The 20,735-nt window shown below is 37.9% G+C and overlaps 1 protein-coding gene across 7 annotated transcripts in view; it reads right to left on the bottom strand.

Moving 5' to 3' along the window:
• Window positions 1-20,735, bottom strand: part of TRIM24 (tripartite motif containing 24) — a 172,895-nt gene that overhangs the window by 15,193 nt on the left and 136,967 nt on the right. For all 7 annotated transcript variants that reach the window (XM_069003209.1, XM_069003205.1, XM_069003206.1 and 4 more), the window contains 9 exons: window positions 12,828-12,975; window positions 10,748-10,880; window positions 9,332-9,448; window positions 8,192-8,306; window positions 7,366-7,512; window positions 4,602-4,719; window positions 3,093-3,358; window positions 2,292-2,456; window positions 180-359 (listed from right to left, as the gene is read on the bottom strand). In XM_069003209.1, the coding sequence (XP_068859310.1) occupies window positions 180-359; window positions 2,292-2,456; window positions 3,093-3,358; window positions 4,602-4,719; window positions 7,366-7,512; window positions 8,192-8,306; window positions 9,332-9,448; window positions 10,748-10,880; window positions 12,828-12,975 (1,389 nt within the window). The remainder of the gene's footprint in view (window positions 1-179; window positions 360-2,291; window positions 2,457-3,092; window positions 3,359-4,601; window positions 4,720-7,365; window positions 7,513-8,191; window positions 8,307-9,331; window positions 9,449-10,747; window positions 10,881-12,827; window positions 12,976-20,735) is intronic.

The raw sequence follows: 20,735 nt of genomic DNA, 5'->3' as shown, positions 1-20,735 counted from the left end.
TAGTTGCCCTAACAGCTGTCTCCCAGAACAGTTCTGAGTATTTCCAGCAACGTGCAGGCAACTCTGCATTGTTTATTTCCTAGAACTGTCTCATTTTGACAAACAGAATTTCAGTCTAAAAGTTTTCTATTTCTCACAAACATTAAGACTTCAAAATATTGCTTCTATGTTACACTTACATCAGGGAGAGATGGTAGATTATAGGAGCTCCCCACCGGGGAACTCAAATCTATCACAGGGGGACCGTAATTCTTTCCATCACACCCAGCAGCACTGGTGACTGTGGGGCTGGATGGAGTCGATGTTGTGCTGCTTGCAGTTGAAGGGGTGGTTGAAGTTTGTCCACTACTGATCTGCCACTAAAAAGAAGAAACAATAATCCACAATTCAGCATTATTTCCTTTGCAACAGGTCGCATCTACTGAATATACTGATAAAACCAGCAGCTCAGTTCAGGAAGCTGAATTCAAACATAAAATCCTGATTTACTCTGAAGTTATCTCATTTCAAGAACCAATCTCACAAGACAACAGAAGATGACAAGTAGCTGAAAACTATGAATAGAAGAAATGAATGCAAATTCTTAAATTCAAAGCTGTACCTCAGTGTTAAGTATCTATTAATATTTCATGCTGCATTGACAGTGTTGTGGAAGAAATGTAACAGTTTTTGTGAAATAAAAGCTGAATGCACAACTGCTCCAGTGCTTTACTAAGTAAATGGCTACAGTGTCACCTGGATGCCATCAAGTCTTTGATGTTGTGCTTCCCTTAACAACAAAGTCATTAAGAATTTGAAATGCTGACTGGATCTCCATCCACATATATATTTAACACCATGATATGAAGTGCACAGTCAAGTCAGACCAAATTTCTTTCTCATTTAGATATATGCAGTTTTCAATGACTTTAATGGAATTTCATGGCAACTGCAGGCAAAATCTGACTCTGCTCAATTCCTTTTTAGTCAGTCATTCTATTTACTGGCCTCTACTTTCAGAAAGACATTACTGAATAATGAGGTATCTTGAAAGAAAGGCTTGTAGACAGGCCAGTCTTCTTTTAAGAGGCACAGAATAGAAGTGACTTACTTTTTATTCTTACAAGTTCTCTTAGATATTGTACAGCTTTCTTCAATTTGTGGAAGATAAGAAAAATCTTACAGAATAAGAGCCTTATAGGCCTCTGATCACTTCTGTTCACTCACAAAAAGACCTTTGCAAGATGTGCAGCTGGCATGAAGAAAAAATAAGTCGTGTAAGCTCCTGGTAACCAGAGTGCTGACTGGTTAAGGAGAAGCGAGGACAGCAACACAGGTGTTGGCATGCAGCCAACGTGTGTTTGTTTTGGTTAAGAAAAATGCTAACAGGTATCATTTTAGCTAGTGTATTTTTAGCACAGCATAAAGCCTGCATGGTGTATTTTTAGCATAGTATAAAAGTTTAGGCATACTCCTATAGTATATAAGGCCTTGTGTGATGGCAATAAACTCAATTCTCTTAGGAGCAAGAACCAAGAGGGTCCATGTCTTCCTTTCTCATTGCTACACAATTTTGTTGGAATTAGTTCTCTGATATCATAAGCACTGCAAACATAAATGGTATTACACCACTTCTCAGGTCACAGATTTGTTTGATCCTTTCCTGCTTACCTCTAGTGACATGACTTTCTCTTTCCTTCCATGCACCTAACAATTCATGTGTTAATAATATGCTTTTTAATAAAGATGATCCTTCCCCAACATTCAGAACACATATGATGTGTTTGTTTCTGCCCCAGCTCAGCTGCTGATTAGCTGGGCACTGATCAGTCTCACTCAGCAGAGGTCCCACAATTGTGGACTCTGCTTTCTCCCCTCACCTGTAAAAGTTCAGATTTGCCATACTCTGGGCAATCGTGGCAGCTCTAACTTTCTAGTGAAGATTTCACCTGGTTCCTGGTGAAGCCACTATAATCTGTTTTGTCTACTCATGGACTGCAGTGTGCAGGCCATGGCCACGCCAAGTTCTGCATTGGTGGTCAGAAACCACAGTAACAGCAAGTAAGACAATGAAACACCTACACGACACACACAGAGGCTCACGTCCATAATGCTTCAGCTGCTTAGAACTGTCAAAATGAAAGCAGCTTGACAGTTACCTTATTAAGAAAACTATGGGTATCTTGTCATAGAGAAATAATGCAGCCTCTGTTTTAATTGAAAAGCACTCTAGAAGTATAATATAAAAATGACACAAAGCACATTTGATGTTTTATTTCTAAATGGAGAGTGAAAAGGGAAAGAAACTCTACCTGTTTTATAGCTTGCTGTGCCAAGAATGCCATTTGCAATGGGTTGGGCTTTACTGCTGGCCTTGGCAGGTTCTGATTTTGGGGAAATCTCATCTGTTGTGTAGGAAGAGCTGAACCATTGGGCTTGGGGCTATGATTCTGGAAATGAATCAAGCGCGGAGGTGCCTGCATAAAAACCATAAAAACAGTTCTGCAAGTTAGCTGATATCTATTCAATATTCCACACATTTTTTACTAAATGGCCCTCTTAAACTTCTGGAACTCCTCACAAATTATATGCAAACAAATAGCATCACACCATTTATCAGAATGATCAAAAGCATAGACTTTCAATGTTAAAACCTAGTAGACAGTTTTGAATTATTTTAATATATGAAGAGACATCACAAGAGCCAGTGAGAGTGTTTCCATCTTGGAAAGATAGATGGGAGAATCATTGGGTATTATGCAAAAGAGATGTAGAAAAAAATTAGTGACATTCACTTTTTCATCACTCGACAAAAATTCAAAAATGTTGCTCAGCACTATATATGGCTGGATACAACAAGATTTTATTTTTTTAATGAATAAATATAGGCTGAGCGCTACCATGCATTTTGCAAGGCAAGTTTAAAATGCCCATTCAATCCTCAGTAGAGAAAATGTTCTCTAAACCATCTACATAGCCACATGCTGAAGATGAAGCTATCTGAAATTATGTATCTAGACTTAAGTTCTTTCCTTTTTATCCTATCTTACTTTACTTTCTCCTTCAGTGCCATGAAAAAAAGAGACTCTTCTTTGTAAACAGTCCTAACTTACCTGATGAGAAGCAGGAGGTTGCTGCATGGCTCCTGGCATTCTTGGGTTTGGTAGAACTGCTGGTCCTGCTCTGCGTTGAGCTTGCTGTCTCTGAGCCATGACCTGCTGCTGCATGTGCTGGAGTCGGAGCTGCGCTAAGCTGATCTGTGTCGGGAACTTGGAGAGCTGGTTGGAAGGTAAGCTGCCTGGTGGCTGTAAGTTTGGTTCCATCACAGGGCTCTTGGGCATATGTGGTGGAGTTTCCTTATCTTCAATGACCAAAGAACCTATTTGAGCCAAAATAAATAAAATCAATACCAAAGTATGGTAGTTAGCAGAAATGCCATCACACTGTCAGCAATATGCAGTCTGACTAGAACCCAAACCATTCCTGAAGTAACTTGTTTCTTTACTCAGACTTTATTTTTTCTTCACTGGTTCTTAAATCTAGCTTATCTAAAGAAAGTGAACACATTTGATCATAAACAAAATGGCCTAAAGGTTGTGATTTCTGAAACTAGATAGATAAACATGATACGGTTTTATCTATCACTTAAACTCCTACAAGAACCTCAGTGCTGGTCTATACAGGTGCCATCTCTATTATAGCACTTTTCAGAATGTAAGGGACCATATTTCAGAAGTTCATTAAATGAACACACACCAAAGAAAGAGCCCACCAAAATCAAGAAAAAGTGAGTCATGATAAACATCTCAGCTGAGCAGCAGTTCAGAGTTATCACCACACAACCTGACAGCTGGTTTCTGGAAACAAGTTTCACTTTCAATTCCTGTCTTTAAGAAAACTATTTATAAAGAAGAAACTTGGAGAATTTCCTTGCTACCATCCAATGTCCTCATGTCTGGGAAAAGGAGCTTGTTTGCCTTGAAGAACTGCTGTAACACTTTATTTCTCTGACACTGTAGAGAATCATACACTTGCCCCTCTGTACACAGAGAGAGCACTTTCTGATGAAAGGCAGAAAAGGTCCCACACGTATCTCACAAAGCCTTCTGCACATGACAGAAAAACAACACTGCCCACCAAGCTAACAGTGGAGAAAGGAAGCACAACAACAGTCAAAATCCTAAAAGAGGTCTAAAACCTTTAAGTTCTCCTGCTAAGCTGTTGAGTTCCTAGTGCACTTATCATCGGGGCTGAAAGCTGTCCCATGGGAAAGGACCTGTGAGCGCTGGCTGACAGCAGGAACCCATTCTCAGGATAGGGTTATAAACAGTGTTCCTTGCTTCAGAAGCCAGAAGTTATATGTATTGACCAGAAAATTGAAAGCTGCTATTTTCACCATCACATATACAGTTCAAACAAGGTAAGTTTGTTAATACTTTCTCATAGTATTCATAAATAATACTTTTCCCCATGTTATGCACTTTAAATGTTTTTCACAGTTAGGGAAATACATTTAACAGAGTAAATCAAAAAATGAACAGTGCAGAGGCTATCATCACAAAAAGAAAGCTGCTTTCAAAATAAGATCCAGACACCAAAGGGCTAATAAAAATTTATCATACCTAGATTGAAAATATTCTGAGCCCAGAAGCTAGGATCACAGTGGAACTGGATGGTATTGTTAGTCACTGGTGAAGGATCACACCTTGCTCGGAGAAGATACCGTAGTCGATATGTGATCTAGAACAGTAAAAAAAACAAGGTTTTTTTTTCATCTGGGACCAGAGCCATGTATCTGAACAGCATAAAAATCCCAAAACCACACACATCCGCCAAACAAAGCAACCAATCAAAAAAACCACCAACCCCCCTGAACAAGCCCCTAGAGAACTGAGGTTAAAGACAGAGAAACTTGTCCAAGCTACAAATAAAGAGGTATTTTTAACATCTTTCCCTTATTCCTAAAGTACTTTTAAAAAGAAGTTAGCTACAGCCTAAACAAAAACAACAATTCCTCCCTGTAGAAATACATATCTTTCCAAAAACTTGGCCATTATATTCAATGATTTTAACTGCTTGCAAGTGAAGTTCAGATTTACATAACCACTGATGTTTTTTACCCCAGAAATCTATTTTACCCCATTCATTTTTCTTTCAAAGAAAAGTATGCCATACGTTTGGCAACAAGTATGATCACAGGGAATTTTCTTTTGTACTAAATTTAAGTTTTCTTCAGACAGCCAAAGAACAGATTTTTATAAACTGTCTTTGAAAACTCAGATTCACAGATATTTTCAGATTCTTCCAATACCTTGGTTCCAAAGAACTGGACTGTGATTACACAAGAGGATATTCTACCAAATGCCCACAATTTATCTACTTCCTAGAAAGAAAATGTTGTCTTGCAGTTGTTTCCCTAGAAATGTCAGGAACTGATATATGGAAATATAACAGGCACTAATTTTAGAATCACACAGAGCAGATCTTGAAAAAAAACTTGAGGAGTTCAACTCCCGTTTTTCTTGAGTGATAGATTATTTCCTGGAAAAGATAAGTATTTGGCAAAATCATCTTAACTGTTCAAAATAATACAAGTTGGGCTTTTTTTTTTTTTTTCCCCCCCAGAGGAATTTTATAAGAGCTTCCAGTGAACAAGTTTTTTCTTTCAATTTTAGGCAGGTCAGTTTAAGACCAGATACAAAAAACATTCAATGAGACTCAAGATTTTTAAATGACCATGGAAAATTTTAAGTGCATTATTAATATTTTGGATATAGACTTCCTTAGGATTTCAATGTATACAAACAGAATCAAGTACACGACACTACAGAAATTCTAGTCTTTTGTCCTGTTACCAGTACTGGTCACACACAGTTCCTGTCATAGTTTGTTCCATTATTTTCCTACTACTGTGCATACACCCAGGCATTGTAGATAAACTCATGACTAGTTACCTCATGTTAGTTGTAGTGAAAAGTACAGCCTGAAAGTACAGCCCCCAAGCTGTAATGATACCTTTAAATCTGACGGGCATTCCTTCCTCTCTCCTGGATATGCTGGAGCAGAAGTCTCACATGCTCCTCTACACATCACTGCTTGGAAATAGATTTTTCCAAATGCCCACAGACAGGTTAGCTACTCAACTCCCAAGCAGCACCAGCTTTCTAAAGCTCAATCTGTTCTTTTTAAAAATACTTCTCGTTTGCTGAGGGTTTATGGGCTAGATGGTCCTTTTCTTCAGCTGCCTAGTGTTTACATGATTAAGAAGCCTGAAACTCAACTTGTTTTCTTATGTAGCAGAGTCTTTGTAGCAATACCAAGCAATTATAAACAACATGACTCAGTCTGATGTCCTTTTTCTCTATTCAATTAAAAAAAATATGACTGGCTGAGGCAGAATAAGGCAGACCCAATGAATTTAGCGACCTGAAGTTGATAAAAACAAGCAATATTCTGAGATAGCCTGCAGTATCAATAATGGGTATCAAAAAAGGAAAAAACCACCAGCAAAACCCAACAGCAAACCCAAACCCAAACCAACAAACCCCAACAAATATCCATGTAGGTTCTCAACTAATCAATGAGAAAATAAAGAAAAAAACTTCATGAACCAGTTTATAGGAATTTGGGGGAAAAAAGCATCTAGCATCTTTCCTCAGCATTGCTACAGATTTCTGCTATCAGGCAAGTACAGTCTAGTAACCTTTGGAAAAATCAAGGTAAGCTTTTGGTTTGCTTTTTTTTCTTTCGACTTTTCTAGGATTTCTGTTCATCATGAACAGTCAGTTTAGTGAGACAACATGCACTCAGACCTTCAGGGCCATTATAGCAATGAAATATTTAGCTTTGTAACTTGTTTGTATGGACAAACAAAAGCCCTAGTTTAATTTTTATCAGTTTTGGAAGACTTTTAGTGGGAGATGAATCTGACAGAACAAAGACACACAATAATATTTACATTAAAATGCTAGATACCAGATACTATGATATACAAATACTGTTTTTCAAACACTGTTTTTACTCAGATGCTGTAGCAAGTACTGAAAAGAAGCACACTGATGATGTAGCACACACAGCATTTTTTCCCTGTGTTTCACGGCTTCACGGTTTTCAACCCAGAGAAAAGGAGTTGTTCCTACTTCTGCAGATCTACAGTAGTTCTGTGGTATTGTAACAGGAAAGAACCATGACCAGAGAGACAAATGAATAGAAACACTCTGTATTTATGTTAAAGAGAAAACCACGAAAAACTATATATAAATATTCCAATGAGTAGAAAATCATTAAAAATTCCAATACCCTGGAACACCTGACAAGCATGTGCATGCATATCTGACTTAACTCTGGTCTCTAAGTGAATGGAGAGAGCTGTCTTCCTAACCTTACCAAGCGTTTGCTGTACAAGAGCGCTGTGCTGCTCCCACTGGAAACTGCCCATTTGGAAAAATTCATCACATGTTCCAGCTGTTTAGAGAGACCTGCCACTTCCTGTTGTTGCTGCAGAAGTTTCATCCGATGCTCTTTTGCCAGAGTCTGCAAGTAGAAAAGCAGTTCCAGTCAAAAGGTTCAATTGAGAGTTAAGAGGCATTAGCTTTCATATTGGTAACTCACAATGATCAAGTGGTTTCACTTAGCTCCTCTAAAAAGGACTCCTGCCCCCTGATGCAGCTATCAAAAGAAAAGTCAGTACACATTTACTCAAGATACCAGGACTTGCTGTGCTAATGACACATTTTATATATATTTATCTATATATGTGTGTATGTGCCTCTCTACACACACGCACTTTTTTAAACACAACTGGAGATTCTATTTTTCCAGGTGTCCATTCTAGACAATTCTCTCCTATGATTTGCTACTGAATTGTTGAATTTATGAAAAATTCTCATAGAACACTTTTCATGCATGATGCATAGAATTATAAATTGCAAAAGCATCGAGAAAGAAACTGGGCTCAGAGACATCCCTGATCAACAAACCAGAGAACATAGATAATAACCACAAACAAAAGAGCAACCACCCCTCAAAAGCCAACCTTGCCTCCACCAGAAACCCCACTGGCTCATGTAGCTGGTATAGGACATCTCTCCACTTTGGAATCATGGTAAGACATGCACAGGGCACTAAAGCTAGAAATTTACTTTAATGTGAATACATAGAAAAAAAATATTAAGACTGACATTTTTCTTTTTTATGACAGAAATTAAATTACCTCCAACTGATGCAGCAGTGCTTTTCCCTTTTTATTTATTTCTACCATCAGTGTAAATATGGCAACTTTAATATCCTGTTCCACCTGCTTTTGATTCTGATTCACTTCAAGAATTCTGTAAGTAGACAGTATAGAAAATAATGTTCTTTAGCTCACAAACCCACCCTCTAAACAGTATTAAAAAAATAAAAATCTGTTGCTTAGAGTACAATACTTCTTGGTCATATGCATCAATTAATACATGTATCATTAGATACTTACAGTCAGGAAAATTACAGGCAGAAATATAGAGTAAGAGTGACCTATGATAAAATTAATTAACTAATGCCATAACTTGGTAAAATTGCTGACATCTGTCACTGATAAAAGTTAAATGCTCATGGTAATTGAAATTGTCAATTTTCAGTTGTCCGGCACTTCTCTGGAATGGTTCCTGGCAATCAAAACTGCTTAAGTCTAATTTCCATCTATGGTAGAATGGCACTAATTTAGCCACGACAACAACACTGCTCAAACTCGTAACAGCAAAGCTTAATGTTATACTGGGGAAACCTCTGCTGCTAAGATGAAGGAAGAGTTCAAGTCATACTCGGCATCCCCGGCTGTGCTGAATCTCCCTGGGTACTGCTGCCCCTGAACTCTCCTGAAGGAGCCACCAGAAAGGCTTGCTGCAGACTGCTTTTTACAGATTTATTTTTCTCCCAGGTTTGTAGTACCCAGTGAATAAAGCCCCAGGCATAAAAGTATTACATAAATCCTCAAACACATGTCACAAACATTATGAAAACATGAGTCATAACCTTTCACTTTCTAAGAGGGATCTACACTAAGAAAATTAATGTGCTGATGGTGGGGAAGCATTTAAGACTGTCTTTCACAGTCTTTATTGCATAAGTTGTTTTGTTGCACCCAAGCAACTGCTGCCCATTAAGTCCACAGGCTGAGCAGAAGAGTTACCTAACACAACCAAGCACATTGAACAGGCAACAGTCACTACAGTGAACCGAAGACTTTAGAATTCCTCCTTCTGGAAGAATTAAAGGAGAGAGGTACAAAATACACAAATTTAAACATTTCAAGAAACTACAGTATATGTAAAGTTGCCTTCTGTCAGTTTTAACCTCAAAATCTGATACATACCTGTTTTGGATCTGTTTCCCTGTATATTTTATGTACTTAGTCTTCTCCATCAATTTGGTGATTAGTGTCTCAATGATAACTTTCTGGTTCTGAAAAGCTTCTTCTATAAACTGGTACCTGTAGTAAAAAGCAGTGAGGATTTACACTTGTAAGAAGTGTGATATACTGGCTAAAAAGCAGAGTGACTTACAAATAATACTTCTTTAATTGAAGAAAGGAGCTGCTCAAATCCAAAATTTAACTGTCATCGTGGAAGCATATGCCAGCAAATGCTGATAGATTTTATTTATAGTATATTTAATTTTATAGTCTATTTCTGGTCATACTGGGGAAAGAATTCACAATTTTCATAAATATGAAAGGACATTGTATGACCATAGCCTAATTTTAGCAAAAGAAAAATTATTGTTTTGAGGTAGTCATCACTTTGAATGTGAAAATGCATGTGAGCTATTACTTCATGCAAGACAAGGATGCAAAAATAGAAGAAGAGATTGCTGAGTTGGCGGAAGTTGGCAACATTTTAAATCAAGGAACCAAAATCTTTAAAAATTTGAGGACAAAAAGAGGTGGCACATTATACAAGGGATATAAATCCTAAGAAAAGGAGAATATAAGAGAAAGACTGCAACTCTGCAAGAGCAGTGTTTAGGCTGTTCCAAGGAGCAACAGCAGCCAACACTTCCCCACCTACTGACATTCACCTGCTCAGGCAAGCAAGTTCTTTGGGTGGCTGCATCAGGTACAGTAAGCATATAATATTTAACCAGAGTGCATCTGTCCCAAAACACTACTGAATGTGTCAACCAGCAAGATCTTTGCCTTGTACTCAGAAGTTGTATATAATTCTGCTTTTCAGCTTCAGTGGCCAGTAAGAGATGACCAAAGAACAGCAACACAAAGATTTTGGTGTCATAGTGTTGTCAAAGTACAATATTAGCCAAACTGTAGGTTAACTCCTCCTTTGAAAGAGCTCTTCACAGAAAAAAAATCCCCATTTGCTCCATTCTGAAACTGTTTGTTAATGCTGTTATATAATCATCTTGTTGAAGGACAAATGAGAAATTACATGTAAGTGTACAGTTGCATAACACAGCCCCTGTGTTTTCTACGGACTCTCTGAAGAGCTGCATAGCAACAATTCTAACCAAATAACTTGACTGTAAAGAAAGGTCTTGTGTTTAAGTCACCAGATTAACAACTGGAAGAATTAGGTTTTATTCTAAATGTAACACACACTCCTCAGTCACATTCTTTGGGACACAACCTCGGTTTATTTGTGAGTTTCATGTCTGAGCAGAAAATTTTATTTTGCGCTTTTCCACCTGACTGTATTCCATACAGCTAGAAGTACAATCTACTTCAAGCTACCTTCCTGTAAGTGAGATGGATAAAACATATGCTTTGCTTTGGTACCTGTGCTCTTTGTGCTCTAGTAACTGACAGTCTCGGCAGGTCAACTTGTCACAGGTCTCACAATACAACTTCAGCTGCTCCTTTTTGTGGTAAGGGCAGAACACTGGTCGCTGACTGGTCACACCAACTGCCTCTGTTGAATAAATGAAGATGTTAGTACAGTCTACTGAACTTGTTCAAGATTTGCATTCTCCTGTTTTTCCTTACGTGTATAAGTGTGTATCAGGTCAATCACTGAGACTAAAACAGCCAGAAGCTCAAACTGCAATGTCTCACTCTTGTTGCTCAAGCATGGAACTAGCACTCTTTTTACTGGAAAATTTCTAGAACCTATTTTAACATAATTCCTTATGGCCTCACAAAACTATTTACAAAAGGAGTAGCCAGTACTGTTGAGGCTGCAAAAAACATTGCACAACCAGCAAGTTCCTTTCTTAAATGGAGGTGTGGAGGTGGTTGACTTAATTCGTGCTCTGTCTTCTTTTTCAGCTGAATTGGTGAAAAGGGGTTTGAGGATATCAAGACACATGCATTCAAAAGTGCAGAACATCCAGGATGTAATAACCAGGAGATAGGAATTTCCCTTCAGGACCCCATTTTAGATGGGTGAGAGATCTCACTTCAGTTTCTAGTGAGCAAATACCAAGGGGTGGAGGAAACACCACCAGATCATAGAAATGAAATCTGTTCTTTAAACAATTTAACTGACAAAGCCTCATTTCCTAGGAGTTAAGTTTGACACTGAGTTCATAAGGATTACATGGCCTGTAATGAGAACTGCCTTCACACCGCAGCCCATCCTTCACTGCAGATCAATAAGGACTCTTTTTCATACCCCTACATTTACTTATTTGCAAGAAATCTGGAAGAAGTTATTTTCAGATCTCTGTCCTTCAGTCAAAATTCTTTTCAACTCATCAACAAACTTCCTCCCAAAGAGGCCTGAATGCACTGAGACCATTCCCACCACCAAGTCATGTTTCTGCCTAAGAGTCCATCAGCCACTTTTACTCACTTTTGTCCCCTCTTGAAACTACACTCTACTCACTTTTGATTAACCATGTGTGAAAGTGGGATACAAAATACAGTGTATATCTTCAAAGTATCATGGTGGAAGATACCCTTTGAGCAACAGATTACCTCACAATACTAGATAAGGTGGAATGAAAATAAATATGTATTATAATACATATATTTAAAATAATATATAACAAAAATAAAATTAAAAAATCATGTATTTGGAAGAAAAATCATGAAGTCCAATGAACATATTAGAACCAGTAAATGTCAGCATCCTATGATGTTTATTATTATCCTACAATGACACTAAAAGACAAGACACAGTGGGGAAAAAAACTGAAACAAAAGAGGTTCTCAGTGAACAGAAATACAACCTTTTCTACCACAGAGTAGTCAAGATTTCTCAGAGAGGCTGTACTGTTCACCACATTCACCACTGTTGCTTCCCAAGGCCCAAATGGATAAAGCCCCGAGCAACTAGAGCTCAGAACTAAATGCCTGAAGCAGGAGGCTGGACTAGATGATCTCCTGAGGTCCCTTCCAGCCCAAATTATCCTAGATCCTACTAAGGAAAAATGCCCCAATTCATAATATACTTCCCTTACATTTCTAAGGTAAAACATTTCATCAAAAGATACTTCACTAAAATAATGAATTTTGGCTGGCTTTTTATCAGAATGCTGAAAAAATTTAATCTATCAGTGCTCCTTTTCCTGCTGTATATAACAATAAAGGTCATATTAACCATTTGTTAGACCTCTAGTAAAACTAAAGGAGCCAAATGCCTAAAGAAGTATTTTCTGCAGCTGATCTCTAAAGAAAATAATTTGCAATTAATCCACCTGAAAGATAAAATCTATGTATATTTATTGGTTTAAAACATGTTACATTAAAAAAAAAAAAAAAAAGAAAAACAACCTTTACCACTACTCAACTTATCTGAGACAAAAAACTGACAGAAAACCAGCTTTCAGTTTACCACTTTTTAAAACAAGTGTGTTGGTCTAATATAATTTCCCAGTGCAGACACAAATTCTTTGTGAAATTATAAATATGTTACCTGGAGATACTTCCTCTTTCTGCCTCACAGTATGATCCTTGGTGAATTTAACCCTCTGGTGAGCTCGGATGCAGGTCTTGCACAACCACTCTACACATTCCACACAAAACCCATGAGCTTCTGCATTGTCTTCACAGCTTGTGCAGACCTGACAAGAGGAAGAAAAGGTAGCTGTCAAAATAAGTTTGGAATATACACACAAGTTATTTTTCATACATCATCAGTGCACTTCCATAGTTTTCTGAAAACAGTGAAATGAGAACGGAAAACTGCCTGAGGTACAGGAACATTATAAATAACACCATGGAAGTAATTGAATGTGACTTTTCAAAGAAATAGGTCATTTTGTCAGTGTTACCCTAAAATCTTTGCCTGACATGATAAAAGTCAGACCACTATTTTCTGCCATTCCCTGCACACTCAGAAGCCATACAATGTTTACTATATACAAGATGTATATTGTGAAATATTTACTAATGACAGAACACAGCCAGCACTGCTCTGATTTTAGAAGCCTCCCTCAGTTCACACAGCAGCTCTAATTTTAGCTTCCGGTCACCTGCTTGGGTTTCAGGAAGCACACACAGTACTGAGCAGCAAGGTTCCTCACAAGAATCTTAGCATCACCACTTAAAGACAGTATTCCAGTTAAGTTTGTCAAAAAAGTTACCCCAGAATAGATTTGCAACCAATGCATAAGAATTTTCAAACTGTGGCCTGTTAACTCCTGAGGCTCTATGGACTATACCCAAGAGACCTAGAAAAAAAAATAATTAAGGAAAACAAACATGTCAGCAGACCAAAACCTCTCTGCACAGACTAAATACATACACAAAAAACCCCCTGCTACAGTACCACAGTCTGAACAACTGGTTGAAAACTTTGAATGATGGACACCACCAGTTCACATGTTCATAATATTATTTCATTTTTTTACCCCTCCTTTACAATGCCTCTGTAGTCCTACCTTCAATGGGGTTTTGGTAGTAAAAAATAGTGAACATGCTTATGCAGATACTTGTTTAGGTAACTACCACCCATTTCTGGCAATGTTTAGCACTGCTGCAAACCAAAGCCTCAAGGCGTCTGAAGACTGCTGCATCCTACAGGCCACAGTGACAGATTTCTGCTCACAGGAGCAACAGGAGAAAATTTCAGGTTTTAGCTTTGTTTTCAGTTTGATTAAGAAAACCCCAACCAAATGACAGCACCCACACAGGGTAAATATAGATTAAACTAAAGAGGAAGGAAATATTTATATCTTATGCAGATAAAAACTATATACATAGAACTATGTTCCAGTTTCCTCTTCAGGAAAGAGAGGAAAATTAGCACAAAACTTGCCTTAGGCCAGATAGCAAGTTACTGACAGAACTGGAATTTGAACATGAGCTCCAGATTCCCAATGCTGTGCTTATTCTTCTGGATCATGTTACCTCTCAAAGCAAGTCTCTTTTGAGAAATGAAATTACAACACAAGGGCTGTCAACCCCTCCTGTTGTCACTTGAGTTTGAAGCAGTTTCTTTTCATTAAAGGTGACCTGCAAAGGAGAAAAAATTGGGCTTGTGCCCCTTTTTCTGTTTCTTTTCAAAAATGAGGCCTGAAAATTTTCTTCTTCAAAATAATCTCAAAAATTTAACTTCTCCTTGGTTTTTCTTGTAATTCCCCTTCTTCTCTTAACAATAAAAATTCTTATTCCTATCCAGACCAGTAGACTAGGGAAAAATACCAAAGGCAGGACACTATAAAAAAAGTCTAGAAAATGTAAATAAAGCAATTAAAGAAAGTGAACTGTAATCAGGAAATTGAAGATTTTTACTTTCTGTCCTGATTTCAGCTGGGATAGAGTGGGGGTTTTCCTTAGTAGCTGGCACAGTGCTGTGGTTTTGGATTTAGTACGAAAATAATGTTGATAGCAACAACCAACACATCAGTGTGTTAACCATTGCTTATACAAAGTCAAGGACTTTCAGCTTCCCATGCTTTCTGCCAGTCAGGACATGCACAAGGAGGGAGTGTGGCCAGGACAGCTGACCTGAACTTGCCAAGGGGATATTCCATAGCACAGAATATCATGCTCAGCATATAAACTGTGGGGAGTTGGGTGGGAGGGACCAATCTCTGTTCAGGGACAGGCTGGGCATCGGTCAGCGGGTGATGAGCAAATTTATTGGGCATCACTTGTTTGTCTTGGGCTTTACTCCTCTCTCTCTCTCTCTCTCGTTACTACTATTATTACAATTATTTAATATTACTTTATTTCATTTATTAAACTGTTCTTAGTCCAACTCACCGTTTTACCTTTTTTCCCCCCTGATTCTCCTATCCGTCCCACTAAAGACAGCATGGGGAAGGAAGGAGGAAGTAAACTGAAAGGGGGAAGTAAAGTAAGGGCTGCATGGTGCTTGGTTACCAGCTGGGGTTAAAGCATAACACTTGCTATTAACCCTTAAATTCAATGACATTTTAAAAAACAACAAAAAAAAATTTTAAGTATTCTTAATTCTTGGGGGAAAAATCCTGTCCCTCCTTTCTCTTTTGCCAGTTGTCTCCTCCTTTGTTGTGCCAATGCAACCCTCTGCAAGACTGATGCAAACCAGGACTGATTACACCATTGTAGCCCAAGGCTCAGTTACATCAGCAACGATGACTGGAGAGTGAACTGCATAGGCAGGACAAGAAAGTTTTCAAATCAGTCTTGTTGCCAGAAAGGTGTGATTGTGCTGTGCCCCCAGATACCCACACATATTTTTAAAAGTCAGAGTGGAGATTAACATACTGGATGTTTGGTTTCCTAGTGTAAAAAAACACCAGCAGCAAAAACAAAATAAACAGAGAAATAAAAAGAACAAAAAAGTCTTTCAGGCATTCTTTAAGTCAAAGAAGCAAAACAAAGACAAAAAAAAAGGCAGGAACGAAATTAAAACCAAAAACAAACAAACAAAACCCCAACAACAGCCTTTCCAGATCACCTTTAGCAAAATTAGGTAGATGAACATGCCAGGGCATTTAGGTAAGTTCAAAGAACTTTTTAAGCTATTAATTCTCCTTAGATTCCAGGAGCTTCATCTATTTTCTTTTTTCAATATGGTTTAGTTGGGTTTTCTTCAATTGTTTTGACCTGCTACACGTGGAATGAGATGAAAATTGTGATTCAATAACCAATAATCAGGTGCTGCGAAATGAATCAAAACTCCTCCTTTGTAGCACCAAAAATATATATCCCAACTTTATACTCTCCAAATCCACCAAGTGGACGTGAGACAGATTTCTAAAGCTTTTTGTAGACATCATACCTCAAGCTGTTAAAACAGCAATGCCTTCTAGGTAGCACTAGATTTGCTCCTATCCTCTTCTGATTTGAAATATGCCTTTTCAGATATAGGTTGGATTTTGCTAGAACTCCTAGTTATTAGAGTAAGCCATACAGCTAAAGTTCATGAAGTACAATTACTGCAAATATTTGTTATGAACTTACAAAACCTAAAACTCATTTCATTCTTATTTTTGTGACTCACATAAGCAGTGTTTCAGTGATTTCAAAGAAAACTCTCCCTAGTTAACCTACAAGCCCTTTATTCTGGTCAGACAGACATTTATTTTTAATTGAGTTTTCCTTGTAATTACATTTAATTCAGTTACAAGTTTTAGTATTTGTAACCCCGGGAAGTGTTCATTCAGCCTTCAGTCAAATTTAATGAAAACAGAAATTACTCAGCATGTTGCAGGTAAGTACTATTTTAAGCAAATACACAAGCTTTCACGACAGAAAAAACACATTTACTTGCAAGAGTTGAGGTAACAGACCTGTCTTCTCAGCTACTGTACTAAGTAACCACTCTTCCAATTAAATACACTTTGAGTATTGAAGAGATTAAATAATCAAGCAAAGGTTTCAAAGGAAGAGAGCAAAGTAGTCCAGATGAATATTCAGTGAACTCCAAACTCCACCAATGTAAATGAGATACAATGCTTTCCCCTACTGGATCCAAACCTCACTAATGCTAAGAGTTATGTAACTATCTCTTGGCACATACAAAATCACCAAAGACAGCAACTGCACGCAATTCTAAATATGAACCATGTACTGACAGCTCAAAATGCATGCAGTCTGACCAACATCTTCTTACCACACCATCTCACCCCCACATCTCTTCAAAGCATACAAAAGCATATTTGTTAGAAGCTTAACAGGACGAGGAGCCCGGGCCCCAGTGGGGGGAGAGAGAGAAACAAGCCAGCCAATAGGGTTGATAGAGCAAACTCTGTTTATTAGCAGTCCAAAGGCACTTATATAGTATACCAGCTTGTTAACTCCTAAGTGGCTTAAAGCTTATCAAAACACATTTCTATTTCTACATAATTGGACTTACATTGGCAAGCTTCCATAGTTTTGTTATGATTAAAAGGATTCAGGGTCTATCTCCCTCGTTCACTCCCGGATAGCACAGCTGGACCATTTCAAACCTCCCTCTTTGTTCCCAGCCCTGCTTGTTATCTTTCACACAGGGACTTTCCCATGGAAAGTCTTCTCACACACAAGCCTAAAACTTCCAGGCCTATTGCTTGCACAGTTCTTTTATTGATCCAAATAATTCTATTTCCCAACACATACTGTGACTCTTCCTGAGCCTATTACCCACCACCCTAAACCACTGACTTTCAAAGATGTTTTGGCTACAGGTACAGCTTTTATAAGCTGTTCAAGCATAAGAGTTCTTTTTTTGAAAAACACAGTGGCTCCTCTGGCACCATACAAACGTAGAGAAACTTACTGTTCTAAATTCTCCTCATTAATCACCTCATTATGGCACCCAGACTTGCTTTCCTAGTATCTGGATCTAGTATCAGATCTAAGCTCATACCTTGTTTTGTTACTACATTCCCAAAATCTCACATAAAGCCCAGCTGTTCTTCATTCCTACTACAATATTTTAAACTCTCAGGTCAGTAACTGGTAAAGATACAGGAAGTTACTCTCGCCATCAAAAATATTTTTACACACATTCTCTTTTGGACACAGAAGCTATGAGAATGAGGACCTGGACTAAAATGCAGGAGAGGCTCAGTATGCTGCACCAACACCCATGTTATCACTATGGTCTTCTCTCTTGCATCAATCTCACACTTCTCACTTTTATTTTCATGGCTTTGCACGTGCCATGTTCTTCTGTTAAAGTCCCTAGATTTCCTTCACTTGTCCACCCTTTAGTCTTATTCAAATCTAGCACTTGCTTCAGCTACATCTCTTAAGTCTGAAGCCCCTTTCTGTTCACTCTTACGCATGAAATATAATTAATTTTTATTTTCAAACTTGTCTTTAGAAGCCAATAATTTTGCCAAATCTTTAAATAAATCACAATGTGAAAAAAATTACAAAGCATCTGCTCTTTCAAAGTATTAATGTCCTAGCTGCCCACAACCTACAATGATTACTTTCAGGAAGATCTCAATGGCATTTCCTGTGAGTTTCTTTTCTTTTGCAAAGTTTTCTATGCTAATAGCCAGCGCAAAACCTTTAATGCTACCCAGGAAAGCTCTTGTGGAACATGTAATAGGGAGTTCTCTACCTTCTTCATGTTCACTTCTTGTGCTCCTGAAGTTTGCAGTAGTAATTGCTAGAAAGCACAGCTATGCCAGTAGTGTACTGAACTGCCCAAATCAGGCTCAGGTAAGATAAACACGATTTTATATAGATGGATAGGACTTTCATGGGTTCTGGTTATTTTTTCTCTTCCCACAATGCCAGGCTCCATGGTACATCATTCAGTCCTACAGTTTTAGTTCAGTATGCTAAAAATGGCTTTAGCATTAGTGCCATTTTTAATCTGAAACAATCAAACATTTAATTTGCAGAAGGTCTTTTGCAGTCTCTCTTGGATGGAAATAAACCAGTCCCTCCTGTCAACACACATACAGGCTAGTCACAGATACAGACCAGTGGTTCTATGTCACAACATTACTTGCACAAAACCCATGCCTTGCCTCCAATTTTAATTTCTTAAGCATTCAAATAAAGCTGCAAAACTATTGAAGACAAACTAACCATCACAGTAGAAAAATCCTATCAAATAGCCACAGTTTTGGACAGAATTTGGACAACCTCTGATGCAATAATTCCAGCAAGTGTCAGTATCTTTTCTACCTTAATTTCTCTGATCTGTTGCCTATGTAGCTAATGGCAAATTTTCTTTCTTTTCTCTTTGCTCCTTCAAAGACAAAACAAGACAGGCTGATTAGAAGGCTGTATCATCCTTAAACCTCATAATGTTTCTCCCTGGACAGTACACTAATCTGTTTAACTATTATTGATTTAACTTTGCTGTAAACAGAGAAGTTTACAGAACAGTGTAGCTTTTGTCTTATGTGGAGGTACAAAGGAATGTACAAAAAACTTCATTATCATATTAAAATAAATCTATTCAAATGAAGAGAACTGCACATCATTCATTTCCAAGAGGTGAGGTACACATTCACTTAACAGGCATCTAACAAAACATCTAGCTCCATTTTTTTGCAAAAAAGTCAGCAAAAAAAGCACGTGAATGTCCTATTCTGCTGGTTCAGCAAAGTCTGCTGGTCTGCCTTCAACTGCTACAGAAAGTGTGCTGAACTCAGCCAGGGAACTTAGCTGAAGAACAGACTTGCTTTCTAAGTGCAAATCTGCTGGTTTGTGTAAGGGAGAGGGAGAAACAAATATGGAATGGAAGAGAAAGACTGAAGTCTAGAAGGGACCTTAAGGAAACACAAATGCTTTCAAGAACCTCCCAGATATCTGCTCACACCAGTCAATGGATTAAATTCTCCACTTAACTTTCACAGAAAGCAAAAAAAAATATTGCAAGGGGAAAGGGGAGGTGAGCAGAGACTTTAAAAAAAATTGTTACTACTCCCAAGAAAAAAAAACCCATTTCTATCACCACTCCCCAAAGTGGTATCTTAGAGGACTTGTTATGTAACTAAGTAGAGGCTATGGTACAGCCCCACCCCCTCAAAAAAAAAAATTTACGACTGCTTCTGCATAACATTATTTGTTATCTTGCTTCTCTTCCCTAATTTTAAAGTCACTATAAAAGTTATGATCAAATTTTCAACAGGTACTACTCAATTTGTCAATCTTACTGGGACAGTATTGAGAGACTATGTAAATCTCACAACCATCTGCAAAACTGCTATTATCCTGCAATTCCCAGGGGACAAACAAAAAAAAAAAAACATTTCCCCTTGCCAAATCCAAAAAAAGCAAAGCTCAAACAGTCCTACATTGCAAGAACACAGCTTGTACTTCCAGGGACTCACAACTCAATTTCAGTTTCTGGCAAGGTCTACCATTTCTCAGAAATCCAGTTTCAAAATTCCTTAAAATCTGAACAGTTTAATGGTTTGCAAGACATTAAGTTCTCTTCCTCAGAGATGATGACACCACTTATGCCTTCAATAGTCAGCAAGTTGATATCACAAACCAGACTGGGTCCTGTCATCTGCTCCTGAGAGGTGTGCCTATTCACACACAAAAGCACAAATTCCAGCTAAGCCTTGAAACGAGCAGAACACACAGTGAAGGACCTCTAAGACACTGGCCCTGAAGCAAACGGCTCAAGAGCCAATGATACAGTCCCCCCTAAAATGGGAGAGTGAAAAAGCGGAATTTTCCAAATAAAAGGAGACCACCATCCACATATTAGGGCATGAGTTGGAATATTGATATTGATATTGATATTGATATTGATATTGACATTGATATACCAGCCTTACTATACCATCCTTATGAAGAATGCAGCAACATACAAAGAGGCTGAATTATTTACAGTAAGTTGCTGGAGTTTAATAAAAAGTTTATGAGTAAAGAGATACATGAGATACTCCCTTACTAGCTAAAAATGAAGACATGCAATATTTTGCAAACA

The sequence above is a fragment of the Aphelocoma coerulescens genome, chromosome 1A (genome assembly GCF_041296385.1).
Source record: "Aphelocoma coerulescens isolate FSJ_1873_10779 chromosome 1A, UR_Acoe_1.0, whole genome shotgun sequence".
Taxonomy (NCBI): Eukaryota; Metazoa; Chordata; class Aves; order Passeriformes; family Corvidae; genus Aphelocoma; species Aphelocoma coerulescens.
This window is presented reverse-complemented; position numbering and strand designations above follow the sequence as displayed.